Below are 13,086 nucleotides of genomic sequence, written 5' to 3' on the forward strand. Positions count from 1 at the left end.
TGTGAAGCTAGGACAAGTGGTCAATAACTGGCTGGCTGTGGTTAGCTTTGGATAAGTTTGGGGTTTTTTTTGCAAATTAATACTTTCTTGGATTCAAATATCTCATATGAGCTTTTACATTTAGTATTAAAATTTTACTTTTCACATATTACTTTAAAACTTGGATAAGTTCACTGTATTCATTTGCAACATTTTTTCAATTATACTTTGATTGTTTTATTAACAATACAGAATTTATTGCATTTCATGTTAAAAAGATAAAACATGTCACAGAAACGCTAACTGTTAGAAAACTAACCTCTCTGTCACTTTTTCCAAATCAAGAATCGAATAAATAGTAAATGTGGCTGGTATAATTTGACAGTTTTACTTCTGTATTCTGACTTCTCTCTCTCCCACCCCAAAACAGGAGGAAAAAATAATGTCCCAAGCTGCTCTGAACATATCTTTCATAGCAAACCTGTGTCAATAAAATTTTTTAAAAATTAAGGAAGAGCTTTTCAATAAGGTCAAAAGAAGACAAAAGGAGGAATTGTTAAAATAGACAATAGACCTGACACTGACTGTACATTGCTCTGGCAGGTTGCATTTTTGGAAAAGTTTGCAGATTACTGGAGACAAAAGATATACTTTTTAATATTCCTACAGTTTGATTACAGTCACGTAAAGATTTACATAATATTAATAGAAATTACAATGAATGCTAACAGCTTTCAAAGCAATAAAACTCAAAATTCTTCCCCTTGCTGAAAATACTCAGGCATATGCTTAACTTCACACAGGCTTGTAAATATTTTCAGGACTGGCCCTGTGGATTAATATGCAATTACATGCCTCAGCCTGAGGCTGTAGATACTGTGGAAGAGTTGCTTTTAAGTTTTTATTGTTAGCTTTATTATAAATGAAACTTCATACTATTTTTTTAATCTAAATACATGTATCTAACTACAGAGAGGCTCTTGAAAAGAAAAGAGGAAGACAATGGAGTGGATCTTGAAAAATATTCTCCCCAAAAAATGTATTACCTGCCAATTGCCTGTTTCCAAGCATCCCCAATGTTGCCCAGCTGTTTTGCTAGCGCTCAGAAACCAGATCAGTGGGACTAGTGTTAATAAGAAGTGACTCACTGAGGACAGCAACATATCTGCGGAGAATTTTTAAGAATGTCCAGCTTTCTCTGGCTTTCAGGGTAAACCTTACAAAGAAGAAGAGAGGGACGGGCATAATCTGTTACCTTATTTTAATTTATATTTTTTTTTTCTTCTCAGAAACATTTCTTCTAAATAATGAATATTTTACTTTTTGGGTGGCAACTTGATCAGTAGATTAACCTCTAGTCAATTCTCCCAGAAGCAAAAAAAGGGCAAATGGAGCACACATCTGGCCCCTAGACATACTCAGAGATAAAACTTTGGGGAAGACAGCAAATTAACAGTAACCGTGACAGCCATTTGCATGATTTCACCTCAGGACAAAAAGTCATGCCCTGGCATGTGAAGATATCAGTAGAAGTCTAAGCATATAACCTTGTTAAGTAAGAAAGCCATCATAATTTCCTTCCCCTGAGATGCAATTTGTGTTTTCTATATAGGCATAATACAGAAAAGCTGAGCACATAGCTTTAGGGAGCTCTTGGCAGCTTTGTTATTCAAGAGGTTCTGCATAGGTGAGAAACTAAGACAACATGGACACTCAATAAGTGAATAAAGTTGCTTCAGTTTTCAAAGTACCATGATATAAAACCAAAACCAGTGTCAGAAAAATCCAGTATCTATTTTGCCGAAGGAATGAACATAGTGTGATTTATCAATGGAGCCTGTTCCTGAATACTTACTATATATGCAGTACTGTACTGTATATACAGTGTATATATAAACACACTATATGTATATATTTGTTAGTACAATCATGTTGTTATTTATCACAGGATTGAAAAAGTGATCTCTATGCCTGAGGTAGGTACTAAATTTTCAACAGAACTCTAGTTACACTTATGTAGGTAGTTTCTATAGCTCTGGTTTTACTGAGTGAAGGTATAGATGATTCAAAAGAAATAATACGCTGATATATTTGGTTTTATATCAGTAAAATCTTAGACTGCATTTGTACATACATAATTTTTTGTTTTCATTTGTATACGCTTTCATATCTTTGAGCAGAGGGGTGGGTCTAGATGATCTCCAGAAGTCCCTTCCAACCTCAGCTATTCTACTATTCTACGATATTTAAAAAAGTTGCACAAAAATTGCTGCCAGCTCAATAAAATTGAGAACACACACCTGTATCCATGTAGAATGCCTACTTGATTATAGACAATTTGCTCAAAGAGTACATCATATTTAATTTCACACATTTCAGCATGTATGCTGAGGTTATGGTGACTCTGCACAGATATAAGAACTTTACCATATAAGCCAGTCTGACATTCTCATTACATCTCAAGGTAGTCTGTGCCTTCAGAACTAATGTGCTTATGGAATAAATTGTGGTAAGTATTATAATTTCCTTCTTAAATTAGTCTTACTTTACACATAATAATGAAAATATAGATTACTGTAAGAATGCTTCTAAATTTAAAGCCACTCTATGTTCGTTGCTATATCAATGCAAAATAAAAGCAATTATAAAAAAAAAATCCACCCTCTAAATTCATACCATTTTAAGGTTAAGATATATCAGGATTATTTTTATTTTCCATTTTTTTCTAATGTAGAGACAAAGATAAAATACTAATATTGTAAAAGTTAAATTATCATGTTTCCTAAGGCACAGTGAAGCAGATTGGAAAAAGTTATAGTCTAGCATCCCTGTGTAATTAAAATAGAAATATGGTTAGATTCCAAGACAATACTCTCTGAAAGTCAGGAGCATTTCCTGGCTAAAATTCTGTTTAACACAGTGTTTTCTACCCTCCTTATACCACAGCACAAAAACATCAGTAAGCTGCTTTGCTAGCCTGGATTTTTTTTTTTTTTTTCCCAACATGTAACCCTCTGGTTAAGCTTTATAATCTGATGCAGAATGCAATAATCCCAGGAAGTGAAATGAATGAGAATAGAGATTGTTCAAAATGACTCAAAAGCTAAAATTAGAAGTCAAATTTTGTCACTTATTTAAATATTTTAATTCTAATTACAATGAAAATTAATAGTATTTGTCAAGAAAGTGCTACAGTCCAACTTTGAAAATCCTAATTATATACATGCATGCATTGAATAGTCTTGTTACAAATAATGTATAACTAATAATCATAATTCCTCTCTCTTAACCCATTCACAAAAGTAAAATAGTGACCATAGGGGTAGGAATTTTGGGATGGGTCACATATATGCAACATATTCCCAGACAAAATTAAATGGGTTATTTTCCTCTCCTCCTCTTTTGCCTCTTCCACATCTTGTGGGAGTCATCCTTACAGCCAATCATCTATTTCTTTTAGGCATGAAATGGAAAAGACTTGTAAAATCACAAGAATTAATGAAAAAAATAATTAATAGAAAAGATGACATAATTGCATCAATAAGTTGTGGTGAGGTGAATCTTCTAACTGGAAAATGACCACAAATCAGAAGAATAAACTATTAGACAAAATCAGAGAGTATAGGTGGTTGTGTGTTGTTATTTTCAAAAATACTAGAATGACTGAAGGCTAGAGAAATGAAACAGGAGCATACTAGCAAAAAAAAAAAAAAAAATCTTCTGGTAAAGATACTAGGAAAGAAAATGAAAAGGCCACTAAGCCTGCAAGAGAAAAGGCATAGCAGTCTGTCCTTTCTGAATTACATGTTTCCTTATTGCATTATTTCTCAGTGGTGTACCATATTGAAGGATATATTAGAAACATGATAGTGAGATGATTATCTTGAGGGGTACTGGGTGAAGTGATGGCTCAGAGGCATCGCACATCATGCTCGCCCGTGACTGCAAGTAAACAAGCTTTATGAGTTAGCAGACAACAAAAAGGAGTGAAACCTGGCTCACGCTATAGCTCGAGGCCAGCCCCGCTCCCATGCTGAGGGAAGGAGGTAATTGCCAGGTTGGGGGAGCGGAGGGAGGACTGACTGTACCACTGCACAGGGAGTGGGGCACTGCAGCACAGTCAGTTGTTTGAAACTAGCATCCACCTTAAATGGCCAAAGACCCATCAACACATGCCTAGTGTCATGAACACAGGTACGAGCCCTGTGAAATATCTGGCAGAGAACTAGATGACAAAGCTTGTTCCCAAACTGCTTCTCATTCATTTAAAATCAGAAAGGAAGTGTAAAGCAGGTGAAGGAACTGCTCTGGTGTTTTGCCAGAGGTCACGCCCTCCTACAGCTGCCCAATTCTGTTGCTTGTTCCATAGAAATACAGAAGTTGAGCTGTGTAAGTGAAGTTGTACAAGTGCTGCATTGCTCAGCAATAGCATAATTTATTCTGGGAAGAAGGAGAGTGAGAGAGAGAAGGAGAGAGAAGAAAAAAAATAAAAAAATCCAGGTGGTCCCAGAAGCATGAACAAAAAATCTGAGTGGCTTGTAAAAAGTGAAAGAGCCCTGAGCAGTGTGTCACAGCAGCGCTGATTGCAGAGTAGTCCATGCACGGAGGCAGGGAAGAGACCTACTCCAGTGAACACATCAGGAGTCATGCCTCAACGTTGATTATATGTTCACAGGTTTTAAATTAGTTTAGGTTTTGATAGTATGAGGAGTATCTTCATTCCTATACTATAGTTGCTGAGGAGAGGAGAAATTTGGAGACTCCATCTCATATCAAAAGAGGTATAAAGGAGAAACGGAAATATGGTGGCTGACAGGCAGAATGCAGTGGATGTACAGCCATCAATCACTTAAGATCGCTAATGGAACAACGGGAATTTGTTCTGTGTGGCTGCCAAGCACATGTGGACTAAAGAGAAGGATAATAAACAGGAATCTAAGTTTGTGGGTTTGTTTTGGGGGGTTTTTTGGGGGGGGGGGGGTTGGGGGGGAAGTGGTGTGTGTTTTGTTTTGTTGGGGTCCGTTCCCCCCCCCCAGAATAATCATGCAGATAAAGTATTAGACTTCTGTTACTTTAGGTGATTTATTCACTTCACTATTCCACCTGTTGTGATTAATAATGCCTGTATAGGAACAGAAACATTGCCATTGACTGATCTCCTGTTTTGCAGAATTTATACCTCCTGTGCCAGAGTAATAAACACCAGTGAGTTAAACCTGCAGTAACAGTACAGGATTTTCTGATAGATGAGCCACAGATAAAGGTGAGTGCTTAACTGCATGTAAGTTTGTTTAAAAATGACAAGTTCTCCTCAGCCCCACTCTAAATGCCAAAGTAGAGCTTTCTAACTTCTCTAAGATAAGCCACTTCTTTCTACACAGCTGTTGGGCAACGTGGCAAAACCTTATTCTCTACTAAAAAATGCTTGGAATTAATTAGGAATTTCTATGGAAATTATTTATTATGAAAATGTTTTGCAACTTGTGATTGTCCTGCAGTGTAAAGGATGAGCTATGATCTAGTCTGGGGTGCAGGAATTATGACTAAGTGTAGCAGTGCAGTAAGAGTTGGTTTGGAAATTAATTTTTTCAATGCACAGATTTTATTATAAACACATAGGTACCAAGAAATATCCAAGAATTTTTTTTTTTTTTATATCTGAAATTTAAACACATCAATAAGTAATTATGTGACTGAAGTTTCTATCAGGTTTTCTTATCTTACAACACTTGCCAAAATTAAAAGCAACTATTAAAAAAAAATGCTTGTTTTTTTTCTTAACCTCTATAAAATTGCAAACAGGATAACTTTGATTTGTTTCTTTAGAGCAAAATATTATTATGCAGACAATAAAGACACATTAAAAATTCAGAAATGTCATGATATTTCCATTGCTGATTTATAGTAGATAATCAAATATGTAACAGATAGGATTCCTTCTGAGTTATTACTATATTGGAAAGCAGCATTCATAAATTCAACAGACCTATATTAGAATATCTAGAAAAAGCATGACTAAAGAGGCAAGAATGAATGTATGTCAAATACATCATCTACTAGCTGAAAGACAGTGGCTAGGCAGACTTTCAGCTGAATTTTTTGCTTACATTCAAAATATTTTTTGCTAGTCCTTTTTTCTGTCTACAGAAGCAGTATCACTAGTTGGCACAAAGAAGTAGTCTAGAAACAAACCAATTAAAAAGAAATAAGGTGGAGTTACATATATGCTCTTAAAATACTTGTTTAACACTTAGCTGGAATGAACCAGAAAACTCAGCATATTTTAGATTAGAATTTGTAGACATTTTTCTTCCCAAGCTGTGTCCTCTGTTGTATGCGCCAGAGCTTAGAGCTGTTTTCATCTTTAAGAACAATTGGTTTGGCCAGTTGTCAGGTTTCCCAGTAGAAAATGAGAAGCATCTCTTGCAATTTGTTTGCTATTGCTAATAGCAACCTGAGCTTTATTATATTAAAAAACTCCACAACTCAATCATTAAAATTTAATAAATTCTAAACACCAGCCTCTCTAAAGGACAAGAATTAAGCCCTGTTTTATCAGACAATGCCTTTCGGAGGGGAAAACAATTTCTCTGTTTTTCTTGTTTCTTGGTTGCCTTTCAAAATTTCGTCTATTTATTTATTTTATTATCAAGGAGCCTGGCTAAACTGCAGTAAGACTTAAGGTTCCACTTTTCTTGTGCAATCTTTGTCATTATGTTTCATTTACACTGTGGATGCACTGAAGGAAGCAGTCCCACCCCCTGTTTCAAAAACTGAGTATTTTCATTTTAAAGAGAGTAGTTCCTCCTCCTTTGGGGGGAGGGGGATGGGAAGCTCTTGTATGAGACAGAACACTACTTTTAACGCTACAAAAGGGAAAGTAGGTTCTTATTAATTATGAGTCCTGTCTACAAACCCAGATTTTTGAATCTTCAGGAATATCACCATTTCTTTTTTTGAAAATGACACATATTGATAGAGCTCTAGTGAGTCAAAGATTACACCTGCATGGGTCTTATCTTCCTTTGGGACTTCATTACAGCTTGAGGGATGGCATAGGTGTCAAGGAGGCATCTTGTTCTTTTTATAAGTCTGGCTGTAACCAGCCTTTGGGGTTCTTTTTGATGAATAATGATGTCTACACTGTAGGCACTTCTGTGTGGACACAAGAAATAATCAGAAACAATAAGCTGTTACCAAGCCCACAAAGATATTGTGCAAATATTTACCTATTCTGTGTTTCTCATAGGATAATTCAGAGTTATGAACTGCTACTGTTCTCTAAATATATAAAGCAGCACATGTTTTCCAGGGCTGGTGGATAGCAAAATCCTTTCCAATTTCTTTCATATAATTGTATTATATGTTGTAAGAACCTTCTTAAGAGTGCTTAGCTTTATCACATCAGATATCTGACTCTCCTACCGCCTGCTATATATGCAACCTGTAATATATAGTGCAAAATGATATACATGGGGTGAGGCCGGTATCAAAATCTGTGTCACTTAGCAAACTGTTTCATGACCATGAAGTCATAGTCACAGACCTAGAAAAATTGGTTGAAACTCATGAATGGATGAATTGTTTTGTCATAACTCCAGCTACAAACAAATTAGCTTTTCCTAACTCTCCTCAAATAATTGAGAACATTTATAAAAACAGTTACAAGTTTCTTGAGCAAAATGCAGCAAACAAAGCAAAGGACAGAATATATATAATCAACATAAAGACTTTTTTCCTAATTCACATCTCGCTGTAATGGGAATATATGAAAAGATGGCATAATAGCACTGCCAGTGTGATTGCACACACATTAATGGTTATAATCATACATCACTTAACGACTGCTGGGTTTAGAGCTATCATGAGGAAACATGGAAACTTTATCTCCCTGTTTTTGTGCCTTCCTGTTTCTCTATCTGTTACTCATTAGAGGCTGAAATAGTTACACGATTGCCAGCTCCTATGCTTAAAATCTCCTGAGCTTTTCTTCCAAGACTGCTTAAACATGACTTTCAATCTTTCTATAACCAGACAGATACAGTTTCTACTTTTTACTGGGAAATCTGGTTACAGCTCCTTGTTTTACTGAAAACTGACATGGCTGTGGAAGTCATGGAGCCTTTTCCACCATTACATCTTACTTGGATTTTAATGCAGATGGATCACATCATTATAAACAGTCTTAAACTTGCAAATGAACCAAGAAAACAAATTTTAAAAGTTTTCCTAGAGATTTCTGTGTGGGTAGGGTAGTTACGTGATCTAGTGCTAAGTATCCAACTTTGACACTCCAGGATAAGGAAACTCCCCATGACTTCTGGTCCTTTTTGGTCCACTTACTTTTAATTCAGTTCAAATCTCTTATTCAATTTTGTGTGCGATGAACAGTTCAAACAGCACAAGAAAGGGGATAATGGATCACCAGGACTGCATCTTTCTGCAGCCTCGCCTTTTTAAAGCTGGCTGAAAGTGTTAGGAAATCTGCAGTCTAAGGTAGTTTTGGTGGACTGTGACTGAAAATGTAATAATATTTTAGGTCAGGACTGAAAGACGCGTGGCCAGTCCTAGTGGGGAAATTCATGCTATTTCACCCTGCAGTTCACCTGACCCTAAATATTGCTACTGATCCATTTTCAGAAGCATTAAATTCACACTCACTTGAAATTTTGCAGTCATTTAAAACATCCAAGGAAAAAGAGACTGAGAAACTGACTTATTCAAATTAATCAATCTACTGGTTAACTATAGAAAAGCTTTCCAAACCCAAAATTACCATAAAGGTGCAGAAGTCACAGACACTTGCAAAAGTAAAATCGCCCTGTCTTAGGAAGAGAGATCAAGATACAGTATCAGTGCTGCCAAACTCTCCTATAGTACCATTCCCAAGAAATAATGCTATATTTAAAAAAAAAAAAAAAAAAAAAAGTGCACCTTATTCCTGCTCTTTATCCTTCTTGATAAGTAAAATACTTGGCTAAGAAATGAGATGCATGTGACCGAGGTTAGTTCCACTGCAAGAGAAATACTAGTGGAAGGTGTAGTTACCCTGAGGATGTAGGAGAAAGTCACACTACAATAATCTGTCTTGGATTCTCTGTAACGCAGATGCTTGGATATGTCCCGCACTGTTTAAATCCCATCCTCTACAGTGAGTATGAGGAAGTCCTTTTCCTGAACACGCACTCACCTTCGAGGCTGGTACAGACTTGCTCTCAGCAGAGTCTGTACATCACTCAGCTGACTCTAACTGGGAGGAGTCGTCCCTTATTTATAAAAGCTGAATGTGTATGCAGCTGAGATGATGATCTCCAGATTTGTCATCATACAGAAAAGCATGAGGCAATGCATTGTGGGGATTCATCAAGGTCCATGACAAATCTGGAGAACAAAATGCGATCAGCTTCAAACCCTATCTTTACACGGAGTTATACTCCTTTCCAGATTAGGCATTCCTCCCCAAGGCAAATGTGTTGGTTGTACAAACTAATCTTCAAGCTCCCAGAACAGATGTGTACTCTCTCAGCTGCTGTCCAGCAGCAGGAAGTTTGGGGACATTTCAAGAGACAAACAAATGAGATGCCCTGATTATTTTCCTCTCTACAAGTTTGCATTTATATATTTATACCTTTCTACTGCAACTGGTTATAGACCATTGCTGTGGAAACACTGGTGCCAAAGTACACCTAGAAAAAGCTCACATAGAAAAATCAGCCTATATATGGCATTCATTGGGTGTTTGAACTGAAAATACTTTGGCCCACTGCTCTTGCATGCATTAGAGCAGTTCTGTCAGCCTAGAGATCCCTCAGACCAGCAACACTCTCCATGGGTGACTACTGCTGGGCAGAACTTGCCGCGACCTGTTGCACAGAAACACATGTGAGTGCGCGTGAGCAGGGAAGACGTAGGGCTGGACCGGCACGCACGCAGGGCATCCATTGACACGTTTCTTCACGGACCAGCCAAGCAACAGGCTACTCTTTGTAACAGTGAGTATCTGCCTATGCTACATGGGGGATAACAGCCACAGAGGGTGTGGAGATTTTAAGCTCTGCAGCTCTGCCCAAACAGATAACCTTTTTTGCTCTTTATGTTTCCTTGGCGTTACATTTGTCCCGTGTCTTGATAGTATCCTTGCCCCCAGGCATGTGCTTTCAATGTTACTTCTCTCTGTGTGTAAGGAGAAGCACAATACAAAGACAAATACCTGAACTGTTAAATATCAAACTAGAAGTTTGGCTATTGCTATGTTTGTACGCTCACATGGTTAAGTCAGAAAAGGAGAGCTGTCATAAAATCTTTTCACTATTAAAATCTGAATATAAATATTTGCTACATAATACCAGTGAAAGTACCTGGTAAGTCTATACTTAACTCTTTCACCAATGCTTTATCTGGAATTTCTTGTCGTTATTTCGTATTAAATTGCTCATTTAAATGGTAAAGCACATTTTAGTTGCAGTGTGATGAGAAACAACTGTTTCTCATTTTGAATGTGTGTGGTGACATTCTTAACTAAGAAGTGATAATCAGTGATCTATGAAATGAATGTTCATTAGACTGGCACATGACCTTCTAGAAAAGGTATAGTAAAATACCTTTATTTGGACACATGCTTTACATAAATATGAATTATTTTTAAACATAAGTAAAAAATGACAAAATATTAAAGAATGTTCTCTCACAGATGATATTTTCTATGTTAAAATCAGAAGCAGAGAACATGTCGCTATTTATAATCTGATCAATTGATAAATGATTCACGTAGGTAATGACTGAATTATCAAACAAATGGAATGAGCAGTCCTTTTAACGTAATCTCTGTATTATATGCTTTATTGTGACAAAATTGTAAGAACTGGATAAAGTATGAGAAACATCTTAATGGTAACAATAGCTGCAGAGACCTTTAAAGATACTTACATCACTTTCATGGCCTTCTCTTAGATTGTATGTGAGATCATGCTGTATGTCTTCAACAAACTTGTGAGCATACTCTGGGTAAAGGTCCAGCACTTCAAAGAGACCTTTGAGGATAATGCACTGGAGGTCACAGTACGTTAGAGCTTTAACATCTGCATTTGTCTTAATAACTTGATCCCTAATGGACAGGTTTGCTCCAATTAAATCTCCTTTACCTAAAAGAAAATATGAAATTAATAATCTTCAAAGCATGAATTCTTTACTTCTTTTTTGAGTCATAAATCTGTTTAACATAATTGCTAAATCTTAAATCCCATTGTTACTACTGCATTGTTTAATTAATAACATTCTAAAGGATTTTTGTCTAAAAGCTGTATTTTTTGGTTTTTTTGCAGGTGCAATCTTATATGTAATTAAATGGAGGTACAAAGACTAATTTCCAGACATGTAACTACCTGATTTAAGGGAGCAATCAAATAACTACTTGTAAAGTCAGGATTTATACTAGTAATTAATAACAGATGTGATTTTGTATTTCAAAAAAAGAACATTATGTTTCTAGCTTTTTTTTTCTTTGTTAGAACAAACAGGTGTTAAGATAGCATTTTAACAATGACACAATGAAGTATAGATTGTCCGTTCAAATGACCCTTTTACTTCTTAGAATTTGGATTGTAAAACATTCACAATGTCTGATAGCTATGGCTGCATAGCTACACTTCATGATGTATCTTAGTTGTATAGGCTATTAATAGATGCATAGCTCGATGGCACTTTTGTCAAGAAAAAAGAATGAATTCTTAAGCCATTATATTGTCATTTATGGGCAAGACTGCCTTCGAATAATGGATGTATTAAAAACCACAACTGAAGAGCATAAAAATGAAAAGCTTCCATAAACATCTGATGTGAGGTATAAAGTCCAAAGAGCAATCATTGAACCAGAAGTCTTCCTCAAAAGTTAATGCAGATTGTCTTTGCTAAAGACTTGGCCAGTGTGATGGAGTACATTCTTGGCAAGTTTATGGGCAATACCAAATTGCGGGGAGTGGTTGGTATGCTGAAAGGCAAAGCTGCTGTTCAGTGGAATCTCAATGCATGAGAAAAGGACTGAAAGGAACCTCATGAAGTTCAGCAAACACAAATAACAAGTCCTGCACCTGGGCTGGTAACCTCCCTGCAGCAGTATGGTCTGGGGACTGATCAGTTGGAAAGCGGCAGCGCAGGAAAGGACCTGAGGATCTTTGTGGACTACAAGTTGAACATGAGCCAACAATGTGCCCTTGCAGCAAAGAAGGCCAAGAACATCCTGGGCAGCATTAGCAAGAATGCAGCCAGCAAGTCCCAGAGAGTGATTCTTCCCTTCTATACGCCACTTGTCAGACCACATCTGGAGTACCTTGTCCAGTTTTGGGCTTCCCAGTACAAGACAGAATAGTGACACACTAGAGTGAGTCCAGAAGAGGCCACAAAGATGATCAGGGACAGGAGAATAAGGAGAGGCCGCAAACCTGGGTATTGTTCTGCCTTAAGGAGAAAAGGCATCATTGCTGTCTTCAACAGCCTCATGGAAAAAAGTAGGGAAGACAGTGCATCCTTTTCAGGGTGCACAGTGTGACAACGTGTACTGGACACAAGTTGTAACAAAAGAAATTGTGATTAGAGATCAGGAAATGAAAGTCACTTTGAGGTAGGTCAAACGGTGGGACAGGCTGCCCAGAGAGGCTGTGGAATCGTCATCCTTGGAGACATTCAAAACTTGCCTGGACATTGCCCTGAGCAAGCTGAGCTAAACAGGACCTGCTTTAAGCAGGTTTAGGCTGGGTGGCTTCCAGAGTTCCCTTCCAATCTTACACTATTCTGTGATTAATAAGTGAAGACTGTAAAATCTGAAAATCCATCCACCATGTGATTCCAACTGGATATTATGCAGGATACGGTGTACTTGAAGAGTAAGTTAAACTAAGGGATTTTCTTTTATGCTAGGAATATACACACATTAATGCTACTTTGGCGTCTCTTAAGAATTGCGATTACTAGTACTAGCTTAGGTCAATCTGGGAAAGGTAAATCTGATAGATAACAATAACATATGTCATTGCTCAACACATGATGTAATGCTTGCATAACGAAATATAGTGTAAAGCTAAACAATAATTCATGTTTACGTTTTGCTGTAAA

At 36.9% G+C, this 13,086-nt stretch overlaps 1 protein-coding gene across 1 annotated transcript in view; it reads right to left on the reverse strand.

Annotated features, from left to right (window-relative positions):
- The window catches only part of KCNH8 (potassium voltage-gated channel subfamily H member 8), a 197,443-nt gene that overhangs the window by 24,784 nt on the left and 159,573 nt on the right, over positions 1-13,086 (reverse strand). Inside the window, exon 11 of the mRNA XM_075747138.1 lies at positions 10,906-11,120. Coding sequence (XP_075603253.1) covers positions 10,906-11,120 — 215 coding nt within the window. The remainder of the gene's footprint in view (positions 1-10,905; positions 11,121-13,086) is intronic.

This window comes from Balearica regulorum, chromosome 2 (genome assembly GCF_011004875.1).
Source record: "Balearica regulorum gibbericeps isolate bBalReg1 chromosome 2, bBalReg1.pri, whole genome shotgun sequence".
Lineage (NCBI taxonomy): Eukaryota > Metazoa > Chordata > Aves > Gruiformes > Gruidae > Balearica > Balearica regulorum.